Source organism: Borostomias antarcticus, assembly GCF_949987555.1.
Source record: "Borostomias antarcticus genome assembly, chromosome: 22".
Taxonomy (NCBI): Eukaryota; Metazoa; Chordata; class Actinopteri; order Stomiiformes; family Stomiidae; genus Borostomias; species Borostomias antarcticus.
The window spans coordinates 18,750,746-18,770,559 of record NC_140255.1 but is presented as its reverse complement, the minus strand read 5'-3'; the positions used below and the strand labels follow the sequence as shown (position 1 = coordinate 18,770,559).

Below are 19,814 nucleotides of genomic sequence, written 5' to 3'. Positions count from 1 at the left end.
CCGCGACGCTGACAGTTTTAGTGTGGTGAAACAGTCCTTGGCTTCCTCTCTTCCCTGCTCCTCTCTCTCTCTCCATCTCTCTCCCTCTCTCTCCCTCTCTCTCCCTCTCTCTCCCTCTCTCTCCCTCTCTCCCCCTCTCTCCCCCTCTCTCTCTCTCTCCCTCTTCCTCCCTCTCTCCCTCTCCCTCTCTCATTCTCTTTTCCTCTTGCTTGGTTCAGTTGTCCATCAGTCCAAGAAGAAAATATTATTGAACTGAGTGGCACACAGTCTCTTCACTTCCTCTGTAGAGCGTAGGAGAGGGAGAGAGAATGACAGAGAGAGACAGACAATCAATGTTGGACTAGTTCAACTTACAGTATATTCACACAGACGGACGATTAAAACATTGATGGCATTCATTCACTAATTCATCCTCAAGTTGGACTTACCGTTGACTTCAATCAGGTTTGCATTCTTTTGGTTCAGGATGACGTAGAGCTCCCTCTGATCCGACTTCTTACCCACGACCCAGTAGTCCGTCATCGCCTTCACAATTATTTCCTCATCCTCATCCACCCTGACACACACACACACACAGACACGGTCACATCTAGTCTTGTATTCACCACAGAGAGAGAGAGACTGAATGTGGATTTTCACATGCCATGAATGTGATTGTCACATGATCATCTCAAAGGACATGAACCCTCACTGTTTCTCTCATGGAACCCTTTTAGACATTTGTGTGCTAGTGACCCAACACCTTTCAGCTTTCAACTTCTGCTCTTTGAGGAACTAGTAGATTTGAGGCTTTTCTCTAAAGCATATTTAAAGACATGATACTTTTAGGGGGGGGGGGGGGGGGGGGGGTGAGACTACCTTGCAAAGTCACAGTTGATGTCGCCCAGGATCTTCATGAGGTCTGGGTGCACGGAGGTGAGTGACACGCTGGCCGTCTTCCTCATGTGGATGGTGCTCTTCTCCGCCAGGTTCATGTGGTTGAAGTAGATGAACTTGAACTGTGGCTCCTTATCCGGACTACACACACAGTCAGACACAGACACACACACAGTCAGACACAGACACACACAGCTTAATGTCAGCTATGGAACATGAAGGTCATTAAGACCACTGCAACAGAGAAACATGTCTCACAGATTGCTTTGTGAAAGAGTCTAGAGGGTAACCTGTACATCTAAGCTGGAAGTCAATCAAATCTAACAAATGTGTCGCTTTCACATACAAATACAGTACGTTACCTAAGATGACCTTACATGTACCTACTGTACGATGAATATGATGCTACCCTGTCCCCAAATGCGTCATCAGCAAGGTGAAATGGACTCTCCCAGAGGACATTGTGTCGAACATAAATAATTTAGACAGTGGGGGTCAGCGACCGTTTGTTAGTGTGTGTGTGTGTGTGTGTGACTGTACACCAAAACTACAGTTCCCCTCTAAAGCCGCAGCCTCCCCGACAGCCTCCTCACAGATCAGGTTAGATCAGATCAGATCAGCTCCCGGGGGAATTCTGGCCTGCTGCATTACTAATTCACCGTCCCTCATCCACTAGGGATGATTAAAAGGCGTCCGTCACATTGTCTAGGAGTCCCAGACTTGGGTTACGAACAGCAGCTGATCTCAGGCGGACAGCAGTGGCTGGGTGGAGGTCTGGAGGCCAGATTCCACGGCAGACACTGAGACACACATAGAGAGGCCTGTGCTTGGGTTACCCTAATGCCGGGCTCACACTACAGGATGTTTAAAATCCTAACCAATTTCGAAATCGGGTTACATCACGCACATAAGGAGAATCTTAACAGATATTCTTCTTGCGCATCTCAAACAAGCACACACAGCAAGATTTGAAAATAAACAACAACGAACCACTGGTCTCGCCGTCTCACTTGTAAAGTTGTAATCTTAAATATCAAACATGTTTGATATTATCGGGGCCGCCCCGATGGGTCTGCGAGCCGATCGGGAGGTATAAGATTGGATCTGTAAACCCCTCACATTACAAGATCATCTGGGCCGATCATCGGCCCCGACCAACGTTCCAGACCAGATTTCTCCTCCGATTGTCGGGAGGGGTGAATCGGGGATAAAGGAGGGGAGAGGAGAGAGGATAGGAGAGGACAGGACTAGAGAAAAGGAGAAGAGAGGACAGGTGAAGACATGAGAAGAGAAAAGGAGAAGAGAGGACTGGAGAGGTCAGGAGAGGAGAGGGCAAGGGAGAGGAGAAGAGAACGGCGAGAATCAAAAGTTCGTCCTATAACGCCTCTAGCCTCGATGTCCGAACATGGACATCACTACCAGTTACATCACACCAAAAGCAGCTGATCTCAGGTGGCCGAGAGTCCCCGGCAGCCACCGAGACACACAGGCCTGTGCTTGGGTTACCTGTCCACATGCGTGACATAGCTACCGGTTATGTCACACCAAACTCAATCATCCTACAAAGCACTATGAACAATGCCCATTATCCTCTGACCACGCTAGCGGGCTGTAATCCCAGCCTCTCTCGGTCACCCTGGCATGTTTGCAAAACATGCTTTCCGGTCTGCCGGCGATCGGAGTGCAAGTCCCGCCTCTCACCCCGCTATCCTGCGGTTGACGTTAAACTGTTCGCAGATGTCGGAGGCCAGGAGGGTGAGCTGGGGTCCCACCAGGCCGTCCAGTTGTTCGCAGAACTCCCTGGTCATCTCTACAGAGGCTGGGGCAGAGACACAGAGACACAGAGACACAGAGACACAGAGAGACAGAGAGACAGAGACACAGAGACACAGAGACACAGAGACACAGAGACACAGAGACACAGAGACACAGAGACACAGAGACACAGAACCGTGAGTCAGAATCGTCAGAAAGGAGCGCGACACTTCCTAGAATCCACCGTTCAAGCAAACACGGCGGACGCGAAACAAATCAAACATTTAAATCCTGAACTTCCTGTGCTCAATGACTGTAGTTCATGTGCTGATAGCGCCAGTGTTTCCACAGTTGAGACGATGAGACTTTCGCTTGGAAAAGGAAGATGAGCAAGTTCTATAACCGGACACTCACCACTGATCATGAAGCAAACTGCAGCACTCATGGCCTGGCAAAAGAGCATATCATTAGTGCATAGGGCTCAGAGCATTATACAGGATTACATAACATTACATAGACATTATATAACATTTAAATACCTTTCAACATCCCTCTCGTTTTCAATAGGAACAGGGAATAGCATTTAAATATCATTCAATCAACATCCCTCTCATTCTCACTAGAAACAGGGAATAACATTAAGCTGCCGATCTCATTTGGCAGACTGGTGGTTGTTTGACCCCCCCCCAACCCTGCACCTGTCGCTCAGTCCCATCAGATTACCACCAACCTGTCGGCCAAATACAGCAGATCTCCAGTAGAGAGATGACAACCTTGGTGTTTTGTTTTTCAAAAACATAAAAAAATAATAAAAAAAGTGAATTATAAAAAGAAAAAACGGTAATTACAGCTCTGGATGTCCCTCGATACAAAACAGGATTCCGGGACTTCGCCCCACCCCACCCTCACCTCTGCCCTCACCCCCACCCTCACCTCCGCCCCCCCGCCCTCACCCCCGCCCTCACCCCCGCCCTCACCTCCGCCCCCCTGCCCTCACCTCTGCCCTCACCCCCACCCTCACCTCCGCCCCCCTGCCCTCACCTCCGCCCCCCTGCCCTCACCCCCGCCCTCACCCCCGCCCTCACCCCCACCCTCACCTCCGCCCCCCTGCCCTCACCTCCGCCCCCCTGCCCTCACCCCCGCCCTCACCCCCGCCCTCACCTCCGCCCCCCTGCCCTCACCTCTGCCCTCACCCCCGCCCTCACCCCTGCCCTCACCTCCGCCCCCCTGCCCTCACCTCTGCCCTCACCTCCGCCCCCCTGCCCTCACCTCTGCCCTCACCCCCGCCCTCACCTCCGCCCCCCTGCCCTCACCTCTGTCCCCCCGCCCTCACCTCTGCCCTCACCCCCGCCCTCACCTCTGTCCCCCTACCCTCACCTCTGCCCTCACCTCCGCCCCCCTGCCCTCACCTCTGCCCTCACCTTGTACACAATGAGATGCAGCTCCTCGTAACTGCCTTCTGTGTTCACAAAGATTCTCGGAAATCTGAATTTGGCCTCGGGGTCCTTAAGATTGGCGGGACCGGTCAGAAACCTTCAGAGGAGAGGAGAGGGGGGGATGAGAGGAAACATTATATGATATTAACTGAAATAAGTAAATTGTGACAGGAACACGGAAAGACTTATGTCTTGAATATGCGGTATGAGAACGGTATCTGTTCTCACCGGAGGTAAAGCATTTAAGAAAGACTCGGTTACATTTGACCGTTGCACAAAGTTATCAAGCAGTTCTTGTAATCAATGTCTTTGTAGTAATGTTGTAAAAGTGTATCAGGGGCCATATCTAGGGTTAAGCTGTAGCAATGGCATTTCACAAACCCAGGACAATGGAACCACTGTTGCTTTGGCCACGGGCGCTGCACTCAAGAAGAGGGATGTGTACAGTGTGTGTGTGTGTGTGTGTGTGTGTGTGTGTGTGTGTGTGTGTGTGTGTGTGCATTCTTCCATAATGTGCACTCTCCCAGTTCTGCCCTGCCCTCGGGACCTTGACTAACAAATCTGGTTGTTCCGCTCAGGTACACACCCAGCCAGCTCACCAGCCAGTTAACCAACCAGCCAGCCCCACTCCTAGGTTAACACATTAAGGCCGGTAGAGAAAGGGCTCCAAGGAAGTTGAGTCAGCACAATGACTCTCTCTCTCTCTCTCTCTCTTCACCTCTCACTCTCTCTCTCTCCCCCCTCTTTGCTCTCTCTCTCCCCATCTAGTCTTTCTTTGACTGGGGAGTGTGAGTGTCACGAGATGCCTCAATGTCCCCAGGTTAGAATGTAGAGTATCTAGCGTACAGAGCTGTAAAGCTCATTATCTTGATATCTTAATACCACATATTGTTGGCACATACTTTCCCTTTCAGCTTGAGCTCTAATCCCCCAGGATGAGCCAGGCAGGGCGACACTGGGTAACGTTACACTTAGCTACACTCCATGGTGCCCCACCCTTATGCTTGACTGCAGTAAACTAGATTTAGCCACGCTACGCTAAGCTAGGCTACTCTAAGCTAGGCTACACTAAGCTAGGCTACACTTAGCTAGGCTACGCTAAGGTAGGCTACTTTAAGCTAGGCTACACTAAACTAGGCTACTTTAAGCTAGGCTACACTAAGCTAGGCTACGCTAAGGTAGGCTACTTTAAGCTAGGCTACACTAAGCTAGGCTACTTTAAGCTAGGCTACACTAAGCTAGGCTACACTAAGCTAGGCTACTCTAAGGTAGGCTACGCTAAGCACCTAGGCTACGCTACATTAGGGTATGCTCACGCTCGCCGTCTCCCTACCGCATGCCGTGCAAGCATTTCAAATAGGCCTCCTGTCTTGTACATTGCTTTCACACCGATAAACATCCCCCATGACTGACTGTTAGTCCGGTCAAGTGTTGCCAGATGAAGAACCTGACATGCTCCAGTGTTCTGGAGGTGCCAGCCAGGGGAACAAAGGGCCTTACCCTGGCCAAGACTCACCCAGCCATGAAACCTGGAAGTGGGCCTGGATCTAGCGAGACTCACCCTGGCCAAGAGTCAAGACCTGCCCAGCCATGAAGCCTGCAGGTGGCCCTGGATCCTGAGGTTGGCCTGGAGCTAGGGAGACTTACTCTGGTCGAGCCCAGGGCTGATCATGAAGCCTCCCAGCGGGACTTCACCCCTTCCAAGCCCTACTCTGTTCACCCAGGAGGTCTGGGGGAGGGAGTAGAGAGAGGAAACAGTAGTTCATGGTCTTACCTCCCATAGTGCAGAAGATTCCCTGCTACCTCCGGTCTGAGAGGAGAGTCCCTGCCAGCCAGCTGGGGGAGGGAGGGAGGGAGGGAGAGGGAGAGAAGGAGGGAAGGATAGACAGAGGAAAACAAGATACAGACAGATACGAGACACAGAAAGGATGTCTATTAGTACAAATAAACCAAGAGCACTGTATCATATGACATTGATATAGAGACAGACGAGTCCTAAAAAATGCTTAGATCTCAACCATCCACTCTTGAGTTTCACGTCTTTATATCCCTCTCTTTTTCCCTCGTTCCCTCCCACCTCTGGTTCGGTGTTTCTTTACTTCTACCCTCTTGCTCCTTTACCCCCCCCCCCTGCCTCCTTCACCCCCCCCCTGCCTCCCTCCTTCACCCCCCCCCGCTGCCTCCTTCACCCCCCCCCCGCTGCCTCCTTCACCCCCCCCCTGCCTCCTTCACCTCCCCCCCCGCCTCCTTCTCCCCCCCCTGCCTCCAAGTCCTCACCTCTGGTTCAGAGTGTCGGGGGAACAGTGACGTAGTCAGGTACTTGTACAGGATCCTCATGTCGTCCTGTTCCAGGCCACTCCTGTTGGGGACAAGACGTCAGAGTCATTGCTCTACGCAAACTTTTTTTTTCTTCTTGAAAGGAGCATCATTTGTGTGCACTTAAACGAAAAGAAGAATGTAGGAGCACTGCAAAGCAATTCAGGGTCACAGTGAAAAATGATTTTTTAATGAGTTTAACCTGCGTTTGACATGGGATTTCACATGCGATTGTCTGTCTAGCGTGCTGCCTGCCTCTGCTAATCCATAAATCTGGCTTCACACACACGCATGGTCATAACTCGGTGATTGTTTAAGCACTTTGAGGGCGGTCAAATGAAATAACAAAGCAACGCAGGTTGGTAAGGATTACAGTAATGCATATTGTAGTATATATAGTAATGCGTTGCTTACTGTATGTGTGGTAGTGGGTTGGTTTGTTTGTGCGTGTGTGTGTGTGTGTGTTACACAAATGCTTCATATTATTCTCCTATGTTAGCTGGACCTATAGGTACACTAGCTGCTACACTAGCTGCCAACTCTTTCCCATACTATCCTATGGGGCTGCGGCTACAGCTCGCACACTGTGCTTGTAAAAATATTTTTCTGGTTTGCACATACATATCTATTTTTAGGGGCAGATGCAGGTTTAATACTTTCACTACAGAGCCCTGACATGATGTCTGTGTTAACATGATGTGAGAATATAGATATTAAAGGGGTAGTTCCACATTTTGAACATAATGTCTCATTTACGACTATTATGTTGATTGATGGAGACTATTTTCAGCTGATTACATTCTGTCCTTCTTGTGGGCATACATATTTTGCTAATGCTAATGCACCGGGACTAATGCACATGGTACTGGGTAGCATCCACTACCACACACAGTGCACCCACAGTAACATCATTTTTGAGCACCATTAGTACCATAATTTTTTTTCCAAACTAGGGTTGAAATTTGTCAGTGAGAACCTCTCTGAAACTCTGAAACAAGAAGCTTTCTTTCAAGGAATTTCAAAATAAAGGTCATGCCGTTCTTCCATAGAGAAAACAGGTCCCCACAAAGTAAAGGATTCAATGATAGTTCAGAATCAGAATTTGTACCTGGTTGACTTTAAAAATGGTTATACACTCAAATTAACCCCAACAGACTGTCCTGGTATTTTATTTGCTTTGGGTGCACTGTGATATTTACTGTAATTGAGTTTGGTAGTGGATGTTTCCATGGTACCATTGTGTTGCACTAGCATTAGGACAAGGACAGCATGGAAGCAGCTGAAAATAATCTCAATCAAACAAAATAATGGCTCAAAACTTTGTGAATGAGGCTCTGTCAAAATTCCGAACTGTCTCTTTAAGTGGTATTTCAGACTTTTTCCTTTTTTTCTTTTAATTTTGGACTTGTTCCTCAGCACAGGCTTCTCTGGGAGGTTGGAGAATGTGGAGTGTGGAGGACAATGATATCGGTCAGATAGCCTTACAGACAGCTAGCTGCCCAATGCTATCAATCCATCTTTTAATTTGCCCTGGCGTAATCCCCCGTTTACATACCCAAGAAAGCCGACTGAAACGGTGATTAACAGGCGTCAGATGTAAGGTTGGGGATTACACAGAGAGGAGGATTAGTGGGGGTGTTTAAAGCCCCCTCCTCCTCCTCCTCCTCCTCCTCCTCCTCCTCGACCTCTTGCCAGGACGGGCAGACAGACGGACCAGCAGGCTATTCATACATACAGTACAGGGGCCTGACGGCATGCTGACACATGCACACGCCCGCCCACGCACACACTTACACACACACACGCACGCACACACACGCACGCACGCGCACACAAAACCTAGAATGTACCATATGAGCTGGTCGTTGTAGAGGAAGGCGGTGTATTTGACCAGGCTGAGGCTCTCCTCCACCCTGTTGACGAAGGACTGGATCTTCAGGTAGGTCATCTTGTCCAGCGGGAAGAAGCTGATTCCGCCGAACACGTCCAGCAGGTCACAGGACTGCAGGTGCAGAGTCTGCAGATACTGGAGAGCCAGCGACACACACACGCACACACACACACACATACACACACACACGCGCGCACACGCACACACACGCACACAAGCACACACACGCATGCACGCACACACGCACACGCACACACACGCGCACACACACACAAGAAGGCAGGAGAGGTGTTAGTTTACCTGTGCTAACGATGCAATAAACACTCAATCCAGGGCAGCGAGGACAGTCACTCTCTAGAAAACACCCGACTCACTAGACAGGCTGAGAGGGTGACATTCAACCCGGGACACCTACACCCTGGGATCCGATCCGATCCTATCCTCCCCTCTCCTCTCCTCTCCCTCCTCCTCTCCCACCTCCCCTCTCTGACCTGCAGACATCCACACTGTTCGCCTTATTCACCTGGCAGCCATATTGGTCAGTCTGGGGTGCGGATGCGGAAGTGCCCGTTGACTTCAATGTTAAAAGTTCGCTGTAAAAACACCACTTCAAGAACCGAAATAGTCAAAATAACAGGCTGAATACACTATCAGGGTTACAAACGCATCATTACCAGACTCTGATTTTCACTGCCGTTGTTTTCGCGTTTGGAAATACATTGAGATGAATGAGCCATAGTTAGCAGTCAGCTGCATTCACAACGATGCATTTCAAAACGCGAAAACAACGGCAGTGAAAAACAATCGGAGTCTGGTAATGATGAGTTTGTAACTCCCGATAGTGTATTCAGCCTGTTATTTTGACTATTTCGGTTCTTGAAGTGGTGTTTTTACAGTGAACTTTTAACATTGAATGCAACGGGCACTTCCGCATCCGCACCCCTCATTACGTCAGACTGACCACTATGGCAGCTGAGGTGAATAAGGCGAACGGGCTCTCCTCTCCTCTTCTTTCCTTGACCGTAGGCTCAGGGTGACGGACTGATGAGGGAGGACCTTGTTAGCACTACTAGAGAGGCCTAGGGTCTTCCCACCATTATAAATATATTATGCAAACAGACCACTACGGCATGTTTTGAGGAACACTCAGTTACAGCTGACATGTGAAGTATAACACCATGGTGACACGAAAACAAAGCAGCACGTCACTCTGTCTCGCCAGGTTTCTGAGCCAAGGCAAACATGACAGAGGAATCCAATGTTGTGGTATTCATTTAACAGCAGCGATAAGATCCCTATATATGCAAAACCACCATTACATGAGGGTCAGTACGTTTCAAAGAACGTCTGAGAGGATGGTCCTGGTGCCCTGCCCTTGAGGAACACTGACTGGCTAGGCTAGAGATGACTTGTCTGGAACCTGTTTGTGTGTGTGTGTGTGTGTGTGTGTGTGTGTGTGTGTGTGTGTGTAATATGTAATCAAGCCAAAGGCGTCAATGTGATCAAATAACAAGCTTGGATAAAAAGCACAGTCTATTGACAGAAGGCCCACATGCAGAATGAAGAGTATCTGTAGCTAATCAGACCATAGCGCGCCAAACCTCCATGACCACAGATGCAGCCAAATTATATGTTATTATACAAATTATAACTCCATGATAATGTCACACCTCAAATATTGCCTGACAAGTGTTGCACAAGCCAACAAAACAACACTTAAGCCACTAGAAACATTGTACAAGCAAACCCTCAAAATACTGGACCGGTAGCCACACACCCATCATCACTGCCTTATTTTAGAGACATGAAGTCTCCGAAAGCAACTTCAGGCGAGGCACGGACGTCAATGCCGGGCTAGTCGGCAGCGGCTTAATCAGTCACACCCCGTAATGACGCAACCTGCCAGCTGACTGTCAGCTGTCTTAGCATTGGTCCGGCACACGGAGTACATGTATTTAAGCTGTCAAAACGTGTTATTGTTCGCTCTTGCCCTTACTGCTGATCGCTTGCTATCTGCGTGCTCGCCCCACCTCCTCCCCTCCCCATTTGCTGCATGCAAAATAAATGGGTCAATTTTGACTAAAGTGATCTCGACTGAAATACAATCTCTTGAGATTGTAAATATGCAAATCTCTGCCTTGTTTTTAAAATATTGCACAACCCTGCCCCCCCCCTCCACTTCAAACCCTTATTACACAGAGGTCAAATATGCTCAGGGCAACCAGAGGATCAACTCAAGGTGACTGTGTAGTGCCCATGAGAAAAAGCACATTTAGTCACTCAGCATTCTCTGTTAGGGCTTCACAGGAATGGAACTTAGAGCCAGGACACATGAGAGAACTCAGTAGTTACCGTTCCTTTACTAAGTAGCTGAAATCATGGCTTCTTAACAACCAGGCATGTGTACACTAATGCTGTCAGAGTCCAGTGTGACCTGTTTGTCCTGCTTGTTGCTTGTTTCTCTGTCTGGTATTGTCTTTAGAGTCATTCTGTTTCTAATCTCTGTATTGGCTAATGCAATGTAATGTATGAATCTATTGTATCTCCTATGTTTTTTTTTTTTTACAGGTTGCCTTTTAAACATCTGGCGAGGGACAGCAGGCGGAAATTAGTCATTAGGGCTAAATCTGGTTCATTTATAGTCTAACTATTGATTAATGTGCAGTGTCCCTGTTTAAATAAATAAACTGAAACTTAAACCCCATCCCTCCACCACGCCCTTCCATGTCCGTCTTGGACGGACAGATCGCCAGAGAGGCATCTGGGCACTCCTTTACCCTGTAGAAGAACTTCTCAAGCTTCTGAATGAGCAGCTCCACTCCTCCTGCCTCCATCGCTCGCACAAATGTGCCGTTGAAGAGCTACACAGAGAGAAAGAGAGAGAGAGAGAGAGAGAGAGAGAGAGAGAGAAAGAAAAAGAAAAAGAGAGAGGATTAGCCTGCAGCACTCCACCATGATAGTCATGAGTTGACATGACATCACTTCAGACTGATAACGCCATTAAAAACAGCGGCTCCAGGTCAACTGTACATGTTTCTCATAGTCTTGTTTTTAGGGGCATGAAAAATCACCAATATTTGCACATAAGGTCCAGTCCAAATGCTAATCATTACTCTGACATTGTGCTGTGATATGATTATAAAAAAAAAATAAAGGTTTAAATTATGGTCTGGGCAAATACATGAGCACACCCTCATGTATTTGTCATTGTCTCCTCGTCTTCCTCCTCTTATACCTCATGCACACTTCCTCATAGTTTTTTGTGCGTGTCTGTAAGCCAGCGCACCTAGTAAAGCATTTGTAGTGTAGCGTTTTTTGTGATTTTATGTGTTTTGCTGTACCATTTCCGTATCCTGTATGTGTTTTTATTGTGATCAGGGTGACATTGAAAAAGAGCTTGCTCTCAATTGTCTCCCCTCAATAAATAAAGGTTTCAATTAAATTACATTTGTTGAGCTGAAGCCTGAAGCTCACCTTGTACATGCTGTAACATTCCCGTAATACCGCCCCGTAAACTGTGTCCTGCAGAGAAGACGGAAGAAGTAAACAAATCAATAAACATGTAAACAACCAGCTAGTAGACTGGACGGTGGACTGGAATTGTACTTAGCTGTTCTTGCATGTTTGCCTGGCACTAGGTTCAGCTCTTAGATGTTAGTTTAGAAAGGGATGAACTTATGAGTTCTGGGGACGAATAGTTATCTTGACTTCCTACGCTGGATGAAAACGTCTGCTAAATGACTAGTGTAATGAGAGCCCCTGAGCCAGACTGACCAGGATCTCCTCCTCCTGGTACTCTATCGTGGGAGGCTTGCCATCCTTGCTGGGTTTCTCCACCATTGGGTTGCGCACCACCTGGACACACGGGCACAACCGACGACAAGGAGAGATCAAAACATTCTGTTGGATTCAATATCTTACCAAGAGGACCCCCCGCCCCCCAAAAGGGCCAGTGTCCCACACAGATTACAGGCCTAGCCTAGATCTAAGGAAAAAAATGAGAATCTCTTACAGTCACACCTAGCTCCAGTCTCATGTCAGAGTCTAGGGCAGATCATAGAAGTGTCAGAGAAACCAAATGGTAATTTATTTTTTAAATACTAGCGTTCAACAAGCTTTAATGAATGAATGTGTGAGAGCAGAGCATACCATGACTATCCAGAAGCTGTCCTCTGGCTCGAAGAAGAACTGCCGGTTCTTCTGTGTGTGTAGAGATTTAGCTGGCTTTGTTGGACAGAACGTTCTGGCAAATTGAATACAACAGAGGTGACAGTTGGTTAGCAGAAAAGCACCCATCAATCAAACAGTCTAAACCAGGGTTTTACTCTAACTTTTATTTTCCAAGGAGTACATGTGAAAAATGTTCAAGTAACACAGAGTTTAACTTGTGTTTGATATGGGATTTGGCATGGGATTGTCTGTGTAGCGTGCTGCCTGGCTTTGCTAATCCATGAATCTGCCTGTACACACGCACACACGCACACACTCACACACACACATATACAATAACAAAGCAACGCAGGTTGGTAAGGATTGAACGCATTACACTGTACAGTATGTGTGTACTAGTGGGTTTGTATGCCATATCATCTAATGGCATGAGGCTATAGCTATGCTAGATAGCGAGCTTGTATACTTAGCAGGTAAACAGTGTCAATTGCGTCATTACAGAAAAACTCTACTGTGGTTCGCACATAGCGCCTTGTGGAATGTGGGACTTGTAGTTTATGAATATCTATTTTTAGGGGCAAATGCATGTGAAATACTGGCACCATAGAGCCTTATAAACTGACCAGGAGCTATATACAGTATATATATTGTCATGGTGAGGCTGACGTATGGAGATCTACCTGGTAAACTGTACAATGGCCTCACAAAGGCCTACGTTTCTGATCTTCTCGTTCTTCTCCACCTCACTGGGATGGTAGAACAAGATCTTCTTCTCCTCCTGGATGAGCAGATGACAGAGAGACCGTCAGTTACAACACAGTTAGGTTAGCAGGAGTGTGTCTAGAAGTAAAGAGGCATTTTGAGACAGAGCTTCCATAAATTTGCTGCAAATAGGTCCCGCAATGGACCCACAATATCTGCGCTCTGCCCATTTAGATAGAGGTGTAATATTTCCGTGGCAGCTTTGTTTAGATAGCATTCCGCGCCTCCGCATTTAAAAGAGGCGTGAACAATCAGCAGTTCTTCAGTAGTCTTCCGTGTTGGCGGAACGCACCATTCAGACAAAAAGGGGAGCCGGGCCGTTGCGGGAATATCACTACCTCAAAAGAAGGAACGAAAGGGCGGAGAATCTGTTACACCAATCCGTGTCTGTTCAATTTAGACCAACGGGAAAACGTACAATTGGCGCAAGTACTACGTCTTAACAAGTCTGTCTGAATGACCCTAAGGATGGGTGTAAGCATGGGGCCCTTACACCAATCCTCTGCTCTGAGATCTGGACAAGTGTACACTTAAGGGAATTTGGACATAGTGAATGCCTTTTTGAATCCACAGGATGCGGACAACTTGATCCTTTGTTTACAAAAAAAATCCTTAACAATACATCATCTGTAATTAAAGACAGTAAACCTGATAATGTAATCTAGACTGGGTTACTGGGAAGAGCAAACGCTGTCAGAGATCCATGGCAGCATATTACATTCAGCAAATAGTTAATGTTGACTTGACAAGTTATCCTCCCTCTCCTCCTAGTACAGGCCTAGACCTAACCTCCCTCTCCTCCTAGTACAGGCCTAGACCCAACCTCCCTCCTAGTACAGGCCTAGACCTAACCTCCCTCTCCTCCTAGTACAGGCCTAGACCTAACCTCCCTCCTAGTACAGGCCTAGACCTAACCTCCCTCTCCTCCTACTACAGGCCTAGACCTATCCTCCCTCTCCTCCTAGTACAGGCCTAGACCTAACCTCCCTCTCCTCCTAGTACAGGCCTAGACTTAACCTCCCTCTCCTCCTAGTACAGGCCTAGACCTAACCTCCCTCTCCTCCTAGTACAGGCCTAGACCTAACCTCCCTCTCCTCCTAGTACAGGCCTAGACCTAACCTCCCTCTTCTCTCAGTACAGGCCTAGACCTAAGCTCCCTCCTAGTACAGGCCTAGACCTAACCTCCTTCCCAGTACAGGCCTAGACCTGACCTCCTTCCCAGTACAGGCCTAGACCTAACCTCTATCCTAGTACAGGCCTAGACCTAACCTCCCTCCTAGTACAGGCCTAGACCTAACCTCTCTCCTAGTACAGGCCTAGACCTAACCTCTCTCCTAGTACAGGCCTAGACCTAACCTCTCTCCTAGTACAGGCCTAGACCTAAGCTCCCTCCTAGTACAGGCCTAGACCTAACCTCTCTCCTAGTACAGGCCTAGACCTAACCTCTATCCTAGTACAGGCCTAGACCCAGCCTCCCTCTCCAGCCGGCAGAGCTTACCTCCCCCTCTCTAGGCCCCAGCTTGGGGTTGTAGACAAAGAAGCTGAGTAGAGAGGGGGTGTATTGTTTCTCTTGCATTCCAGATGCCATTCTGGGACTGGAAAAGAGAAACAAATGTTAAGCCATGAAGAAGTAAAGACTGTCTCACATTAGTACCATCCCAGAGAGAGAGAGACGCACCTGATCATCAGCATTAGTGGAGTATGGGTGTTGCCTGTTCCAAAGTGAGCTTGATGAGCATAACTTGTGTCTGCAAACGGAAGGATTCAAGGCAGGAACACCACCAACACAGTTAAAATATGAAACTCAATCAACAGTGACACGACACACTAAGCACCTCGCTAGCTAAGTATGGCTTCGGTACCGGTTAAGCTTCTGCTAAAGCATCAATGTCAAAACAAGTGTTAAACAAATGTCGGTAGGAGTCAGCAACCAGGTCAGGCTAACAAGTTAGCAGTTATCTCTGTAAACTTCATAGCTATTTGCTGGCTACCGCTAGCTTAAAGGTACCCAATGTAGTTTTTGACCACTAGTTTGCGCTCTAGAGCAAATTTGAGAAGGTGGTCCCCGAAAATCGCGTACTACGTCATTGCGTCAATACACGGAGCACATAATAGTGACGTTTCACACATCTTTGTTGTTTTCAAAACATTAGCTAAATATAATTATGCCAAGAAATTAAAAGGTAGGAAAGACATTCAAGTGATTCAACATGTTTATTAGACGACAAGAAACCATATAATCGAGGAATTTCGAAAATAAACAAAGAACGGATTGTTTTGATTCACGTTTCGTTGGGTACCTTTAAGCAACCGGCCTAACGTGGAGAGCTTTGCAACGCACCTAAGATATCCTTGGTAGATAACATACAAAGCGAGAGAAGCCACATAACGCTGACAAAACAATGTACTCAACTCTGGATAGCAATTAGCCGACGTTAGGTGGTTGATTTGTTCTGTCTGCACTGTGTGCTGCATCCAAAACAGTTCCCCACTAGAGACCTGACGTATTCAGATCTAAACATAGTGACAGTTTAACACAACACGACTTACTTACCTTTAAAAGCATTAACTTAACATATGCCGACAATCCCGGTAGTTTTGATCATTAAGCGAACGTTGTGTGTCCGTGATCAATGACAGAAGCCGCGCATAGCTACTTCCTGGTTTTGACAGCATCAAATGTGCTGCACTAAAATACGCTCGGGTGGATATCCGCGCTGTGTTGGTTCCGCGATCAAAGATTCCCGTTGGCCGTCAGAGAAGAGGTAGCGCTCTTGTGTGGGATCAGAAATTAAGCTTACACGATCACAGAAAATGCTATGGTGCTAGGAAGTCAAATTATGTTCATCAGGGCAACAGTCTTGGTTGCTTGATCAAAAGCTTGGCATGATAATTAAAATCTGAAACTTGCATTGTTACCAAATGTCAGTGTGCAGAAACTTTTTTTTACTGAAATATTGTGATATAATAACTTTAAATGTGTTTGTGAGTTGAAAATATAACAAAGATGATGTAGCACTAGCCTGTGTCCTTACAGCTGTATAGAGATTGGCTGCGTTCCGAATCGCATACTACCCTACTATATAGTATGCCAAAACAGGATGTAGTATGTCCCAATACATAGTATGCCACATGCAGTATGGCAAAAATACCAGGATGTCCTACTACATCCGGTCGTATTTTGCAGTATGCAAGCCAGCAGGCTTTTCTGGCTATTCTGACCCACAATCCTTTGCGCAGCGGTAATGTGCGTCACATGCGCGAGTTGACAGCTGTAGACGAATGTCGCGTTATGGACAGCAACGGATGTGGGCAAATTTCAAGGTGCGATGTTATGACAAGGTAGTATGTCCCAATTGGATGCCTACTGCTTGCAAAGTACATACTTTCTAAGGGCAGCTGTAGAAGGTACTGGTAGTAAGAAGTAGAAGTATGCGATTCGGAACGCAGCCACTGTCTTTATTTTGTGTGTTGTGGCACGGTGCTTTGCATTGCCGCCTCACAGCAAGTAGAACCTGGGTTTGACTCCCACATGGGGCACTGCTGGCCCTGGGGGCATGGTTCTCCCCAGGGCTGTGGCTGCTCAGGTGGGCTATCTCCCGGGCCTACGTGTGTGGAGTCTGCATGTTCTCCCTATGCTCACGTGGGTTCCCTCCATAAAGAACCCCAATATGCTGTCATTTGCCCCATCCTGTCTTTGCACTGTCCGTCTAGTCCTTGCACCCTGTCTTACGGTGTCTACACATCAGTGTTATGCACCGACTGACCAGAACAAATTCCTAGTGCGTGTAAAAACCTACTTGGCAATAAGACTGATTCTGATTCTGATAAAGTCATGCAAAGCAGATCGGATCGCTCTCCGGTCCTGTCCCTGACCAGGACTCGGACATGGATGCTTGGACTCGGTCCAAGCCGGGCACCTCCTGGCTGCCCTTGTTATGTTATGTTATTTTTATTTATAATGCGCCCTCCAACCAACTGTTACATCAGCCCGGGGCGCAGCCCGGGTACAAAAAGAGACAAACAAAAACAATGGACTGCAGAGACACAAAATTAAACTACATTTAAGACACAAGACAAGGACATAAATTATAGATCGTCTGTGACAAAGAGGTGAGTTTGAAGCTGTGCTCTAAAAGAGTCCAGGGTGGTGGCGGACTTGATGTTCGGAGGAAGCTTGTTCCATAGCCCAGGTGCCATCACAGAGAATGCACGGTCTCCCTTTGTGACAAGTTTTGACCGTGGGACCTTCAGGGTCATCTGGTTGTCGGATCTGAGCTGGCGACCAGGCCTGAAGTTGGTAGGTTGGTCCAGGAGATCTTTGATGTAAGCTGGGGCGAGACCATTGAGGGCTTTGAAGACATATGTAAGTAAGACATATGTAAGTAATGTCTTATGCCCTTCCACCAAGCAATGCCCTTGCTTGGTGGAAGGTCAGCATAGGTTGGGAAAAATGCAGAGGAAAAAATTCCTCTGCTAAGGTCCTGCATGCGTGTTTCTCTGTGTCCTTGAGCAAGCTGAGCATGAGTGAACAATCCAATAAGGAATAGTGACTTACCACAGAATGACTGTAAAATGCAAGACAATCACATATCAGGCTCAGACTGCTGACAATGACACTGACAAATGACCATGATGCGGGCCTGAGCTGGCCTGGATGCAGGCCTGAGCTGGCCGGGACTGCGTCAACTATCCCTCCCGGACTCATTCAACAGTAACCCGAGATGGCTACCAGAGACACAGAGAGCACCGGGACGCTGAAACCTTAGTCCGCACGCTCTGTCCACCCCTATTGTCTCACCACAAATCTGCTTTACATCTTGAACCCACTTATTCCATGCCCTATTTCTGAATTAACCATGTGAGAGATCCCGGTCTGAATTATTTACCTTTTCTATCAATCAAAATCAGACGGACTTTGTTGGTTCCCAGAACCTGAAGGTTCATTGATATATATGAAGAGACAGATAGATAGATAGATAGATAGATAGATAGATAGATAGATAGATAGATAGATAGATAGATAGATAGATAGATAGATAGATAGATAGATAGATAGATATGAACTTTAATAATCCCTGTGGGGGAAATGTGGGTGTTTCAGCAGTGGTAAAGTACAGCATAGACTGGAATATGCATAAAATATAGACTACATACATACATACATACATACATACATACATACATACATACATACATACATACATACATACATACATATATGTATTTAATCTCCTCAGCATTTTCAAACTCTTTCACAACTGTCATGAAAATATCAGATACTGTACAGCATCCCCTTAATCTGAAATCTGCAGTGTAATTCATGTGATATGTCAACAGGATAAATGCCTCATTAGCCTCATATTGTGTTCCACATACACAAATACACACACACACTCACACACACACACACACACACACGCACACACACACACACACACACACACACACACACACACACACACACACACACACTTAATGTGGTGCAGAGGAGACATTCAATCTCGCCAGAAGCGGGTGTAAGATAAGGTGACAGTTTCACTTTTACCTACATCTTACTCGGAATACAAACACACACGCGCACACACACACACACACACACACACACACACACACACACACACACACACAAACAAATAAATAAGTGCATTCTGTTCTTGAGGAAAAACAGTCATCATGAACTGTGCATTAGCATATATTAGCATGTATATTACTATGTGTATACTGATTATTGCACTGCATTACCATTATGCATGACAAGGCAACACTGCTGAGTACTCAGAGGGCTGGACTATTACTGTAATATAATGGGAAATAGAGATACTGATGGCGGATTAGCCCAAATGCTTGGTTGAACGGCACTAAATGTTCTTAGCCGGTAGACAAACATACTCCAGGAGCTTGCTTGATCGCCTTGTTGAGAGGGGTCAGGGAAGAATTTTTACAGCTCACTTATCTGGCCCCCGGGTGATTACTGTTTTTTTGCTTCCCTCTGGAATATGTAGAGAGTGGGTCGTATGCCCACCTCCCTTGTTCTCTGTAAAGCCCATTGTGTTGCCTCTGGGTATGAAATGCGCTATATAAATAAAGCTTTGATTGATTGATTGATGGGGCATGGGATTATGCTCTCTATACTGTATGTAGTTACAGCATTACTTAATACATCAGTCTGGTAAACTGGTAACAGATAACACCGTAACAGTAAACGTGTACTCTTTAACACCAGACTGGAGAGAGAGACACACAACACAGTTACTGTGAGTGACAACATGTTTATTAATCTCGTTCATCAGGGGAGGAGAACATGGGGTGAGACACCGACATGACTACCTACAGAAAAACCATGAGGCCAATGAAAACCATCCGTCTTCCAGTGGAGATGGGGTGGGGGGGAGGGTAAGGGCACAAAGATGTTTGGGTAGATAAAGACAAAAAAAAAAAAAAAAAACATCTTTCCCGGGACAAACGAAATGGTGGAATCTCGGGAGAGGAGAGGTCAGGCTCTTTCTGAAGAGAAGCTCTCAGGACGACACCATGGCCTGGAATTCTAGGACAAGAACAACCTGGGATGAGTTCCATCACATCACACACGTCACGCAGGATTCTGA

General features: G+C 47.0%; 2 protein-coding genes across 2 annotated transcripts in view; both read right to left on the bottom strand.

Annotated features, from left to right (window-relative positions):
- Nucleotides 1-169: 169 nt before the first annotated feature.
- Nucleotides 170-15,877, bottom strand: ccz1 (CCZ1 homolog, vacuolar protein trafficking and biogenesis associated). The gene is made up of 17 exons (XM_084455869.1): nucleotides 15,761-15,877; nucleotides 14,885-14,954; nucleotides 14,705-14,801; nucleotides 13,125-13,222; nucleotides 12,424-12,517; nucleotides 12,049-12,129; nucleotides 11,749-11,796; nucleotides 11,052-11,135; nucleotides 8,234-8,409; nucleotides 6,345-6,426; nucleotides 5,842-5,903; nucleotides 4,053-4,164; nucleotides 3,046-3,079; nucleotides 2,578-2,695; nucleotides 859-1,017; nucleotides 429-556; nucleotides 170-281 (listed from the first exon to the last, which is right to left on the bottom strand). The coding sequence occupies exons 2-17, from the start codon at nucleotides 14,896-14,898 to the stop codon at nucleotides 226-228; spliced, it is 1,443 nt and encodes a 480-aa protein (XP_084311995.1). The 5' UTR covers nucleotides 14,899-14,954; nucleotides 15,761-15,877; the 3' UTR covers nucleotides 170-225.
- A 3,850-nt stretch (nucleotides 15,878-19,727) lies between these two features.
- pvalb9 (parvalbumin 9) overlaps nucleotides 19,728-19,814 on the bottom strand; it is a gene marked incomplete at its 3' end in the record, with an annotated part of 2,679 nt that continues 2,592 nt past the window's right edge. The window contains exon 4 of the mRNA XM_084456167.1: nucleotides 19,728-19,753. Coding sequence (XP_084312293.1) covers nucleotides 19,728-19,753 — 26 coding nt within the window. The remainder of the gene's footprint in view (nucleotides 19,754-19,814) is intronic.

Coding starts and splice junctions, on each gene's coding strand:
- ccz1 (XM_084455869.1), bottom strand. Junction 2,696..3,045: donor AGTTTGCTTCATGATCAGTG/GTGAGTGTCCGG, acceptor TCTCTGCCCCAG/CCTCTGTAGAGATGACCAGG. Junction 557..858: donor ATCAACTGTGACTTTGCAAG/GTAGTCTCACCC, acceptor TGTGTGTGTCAG/GGTGGATGAGGATGAGGAAA.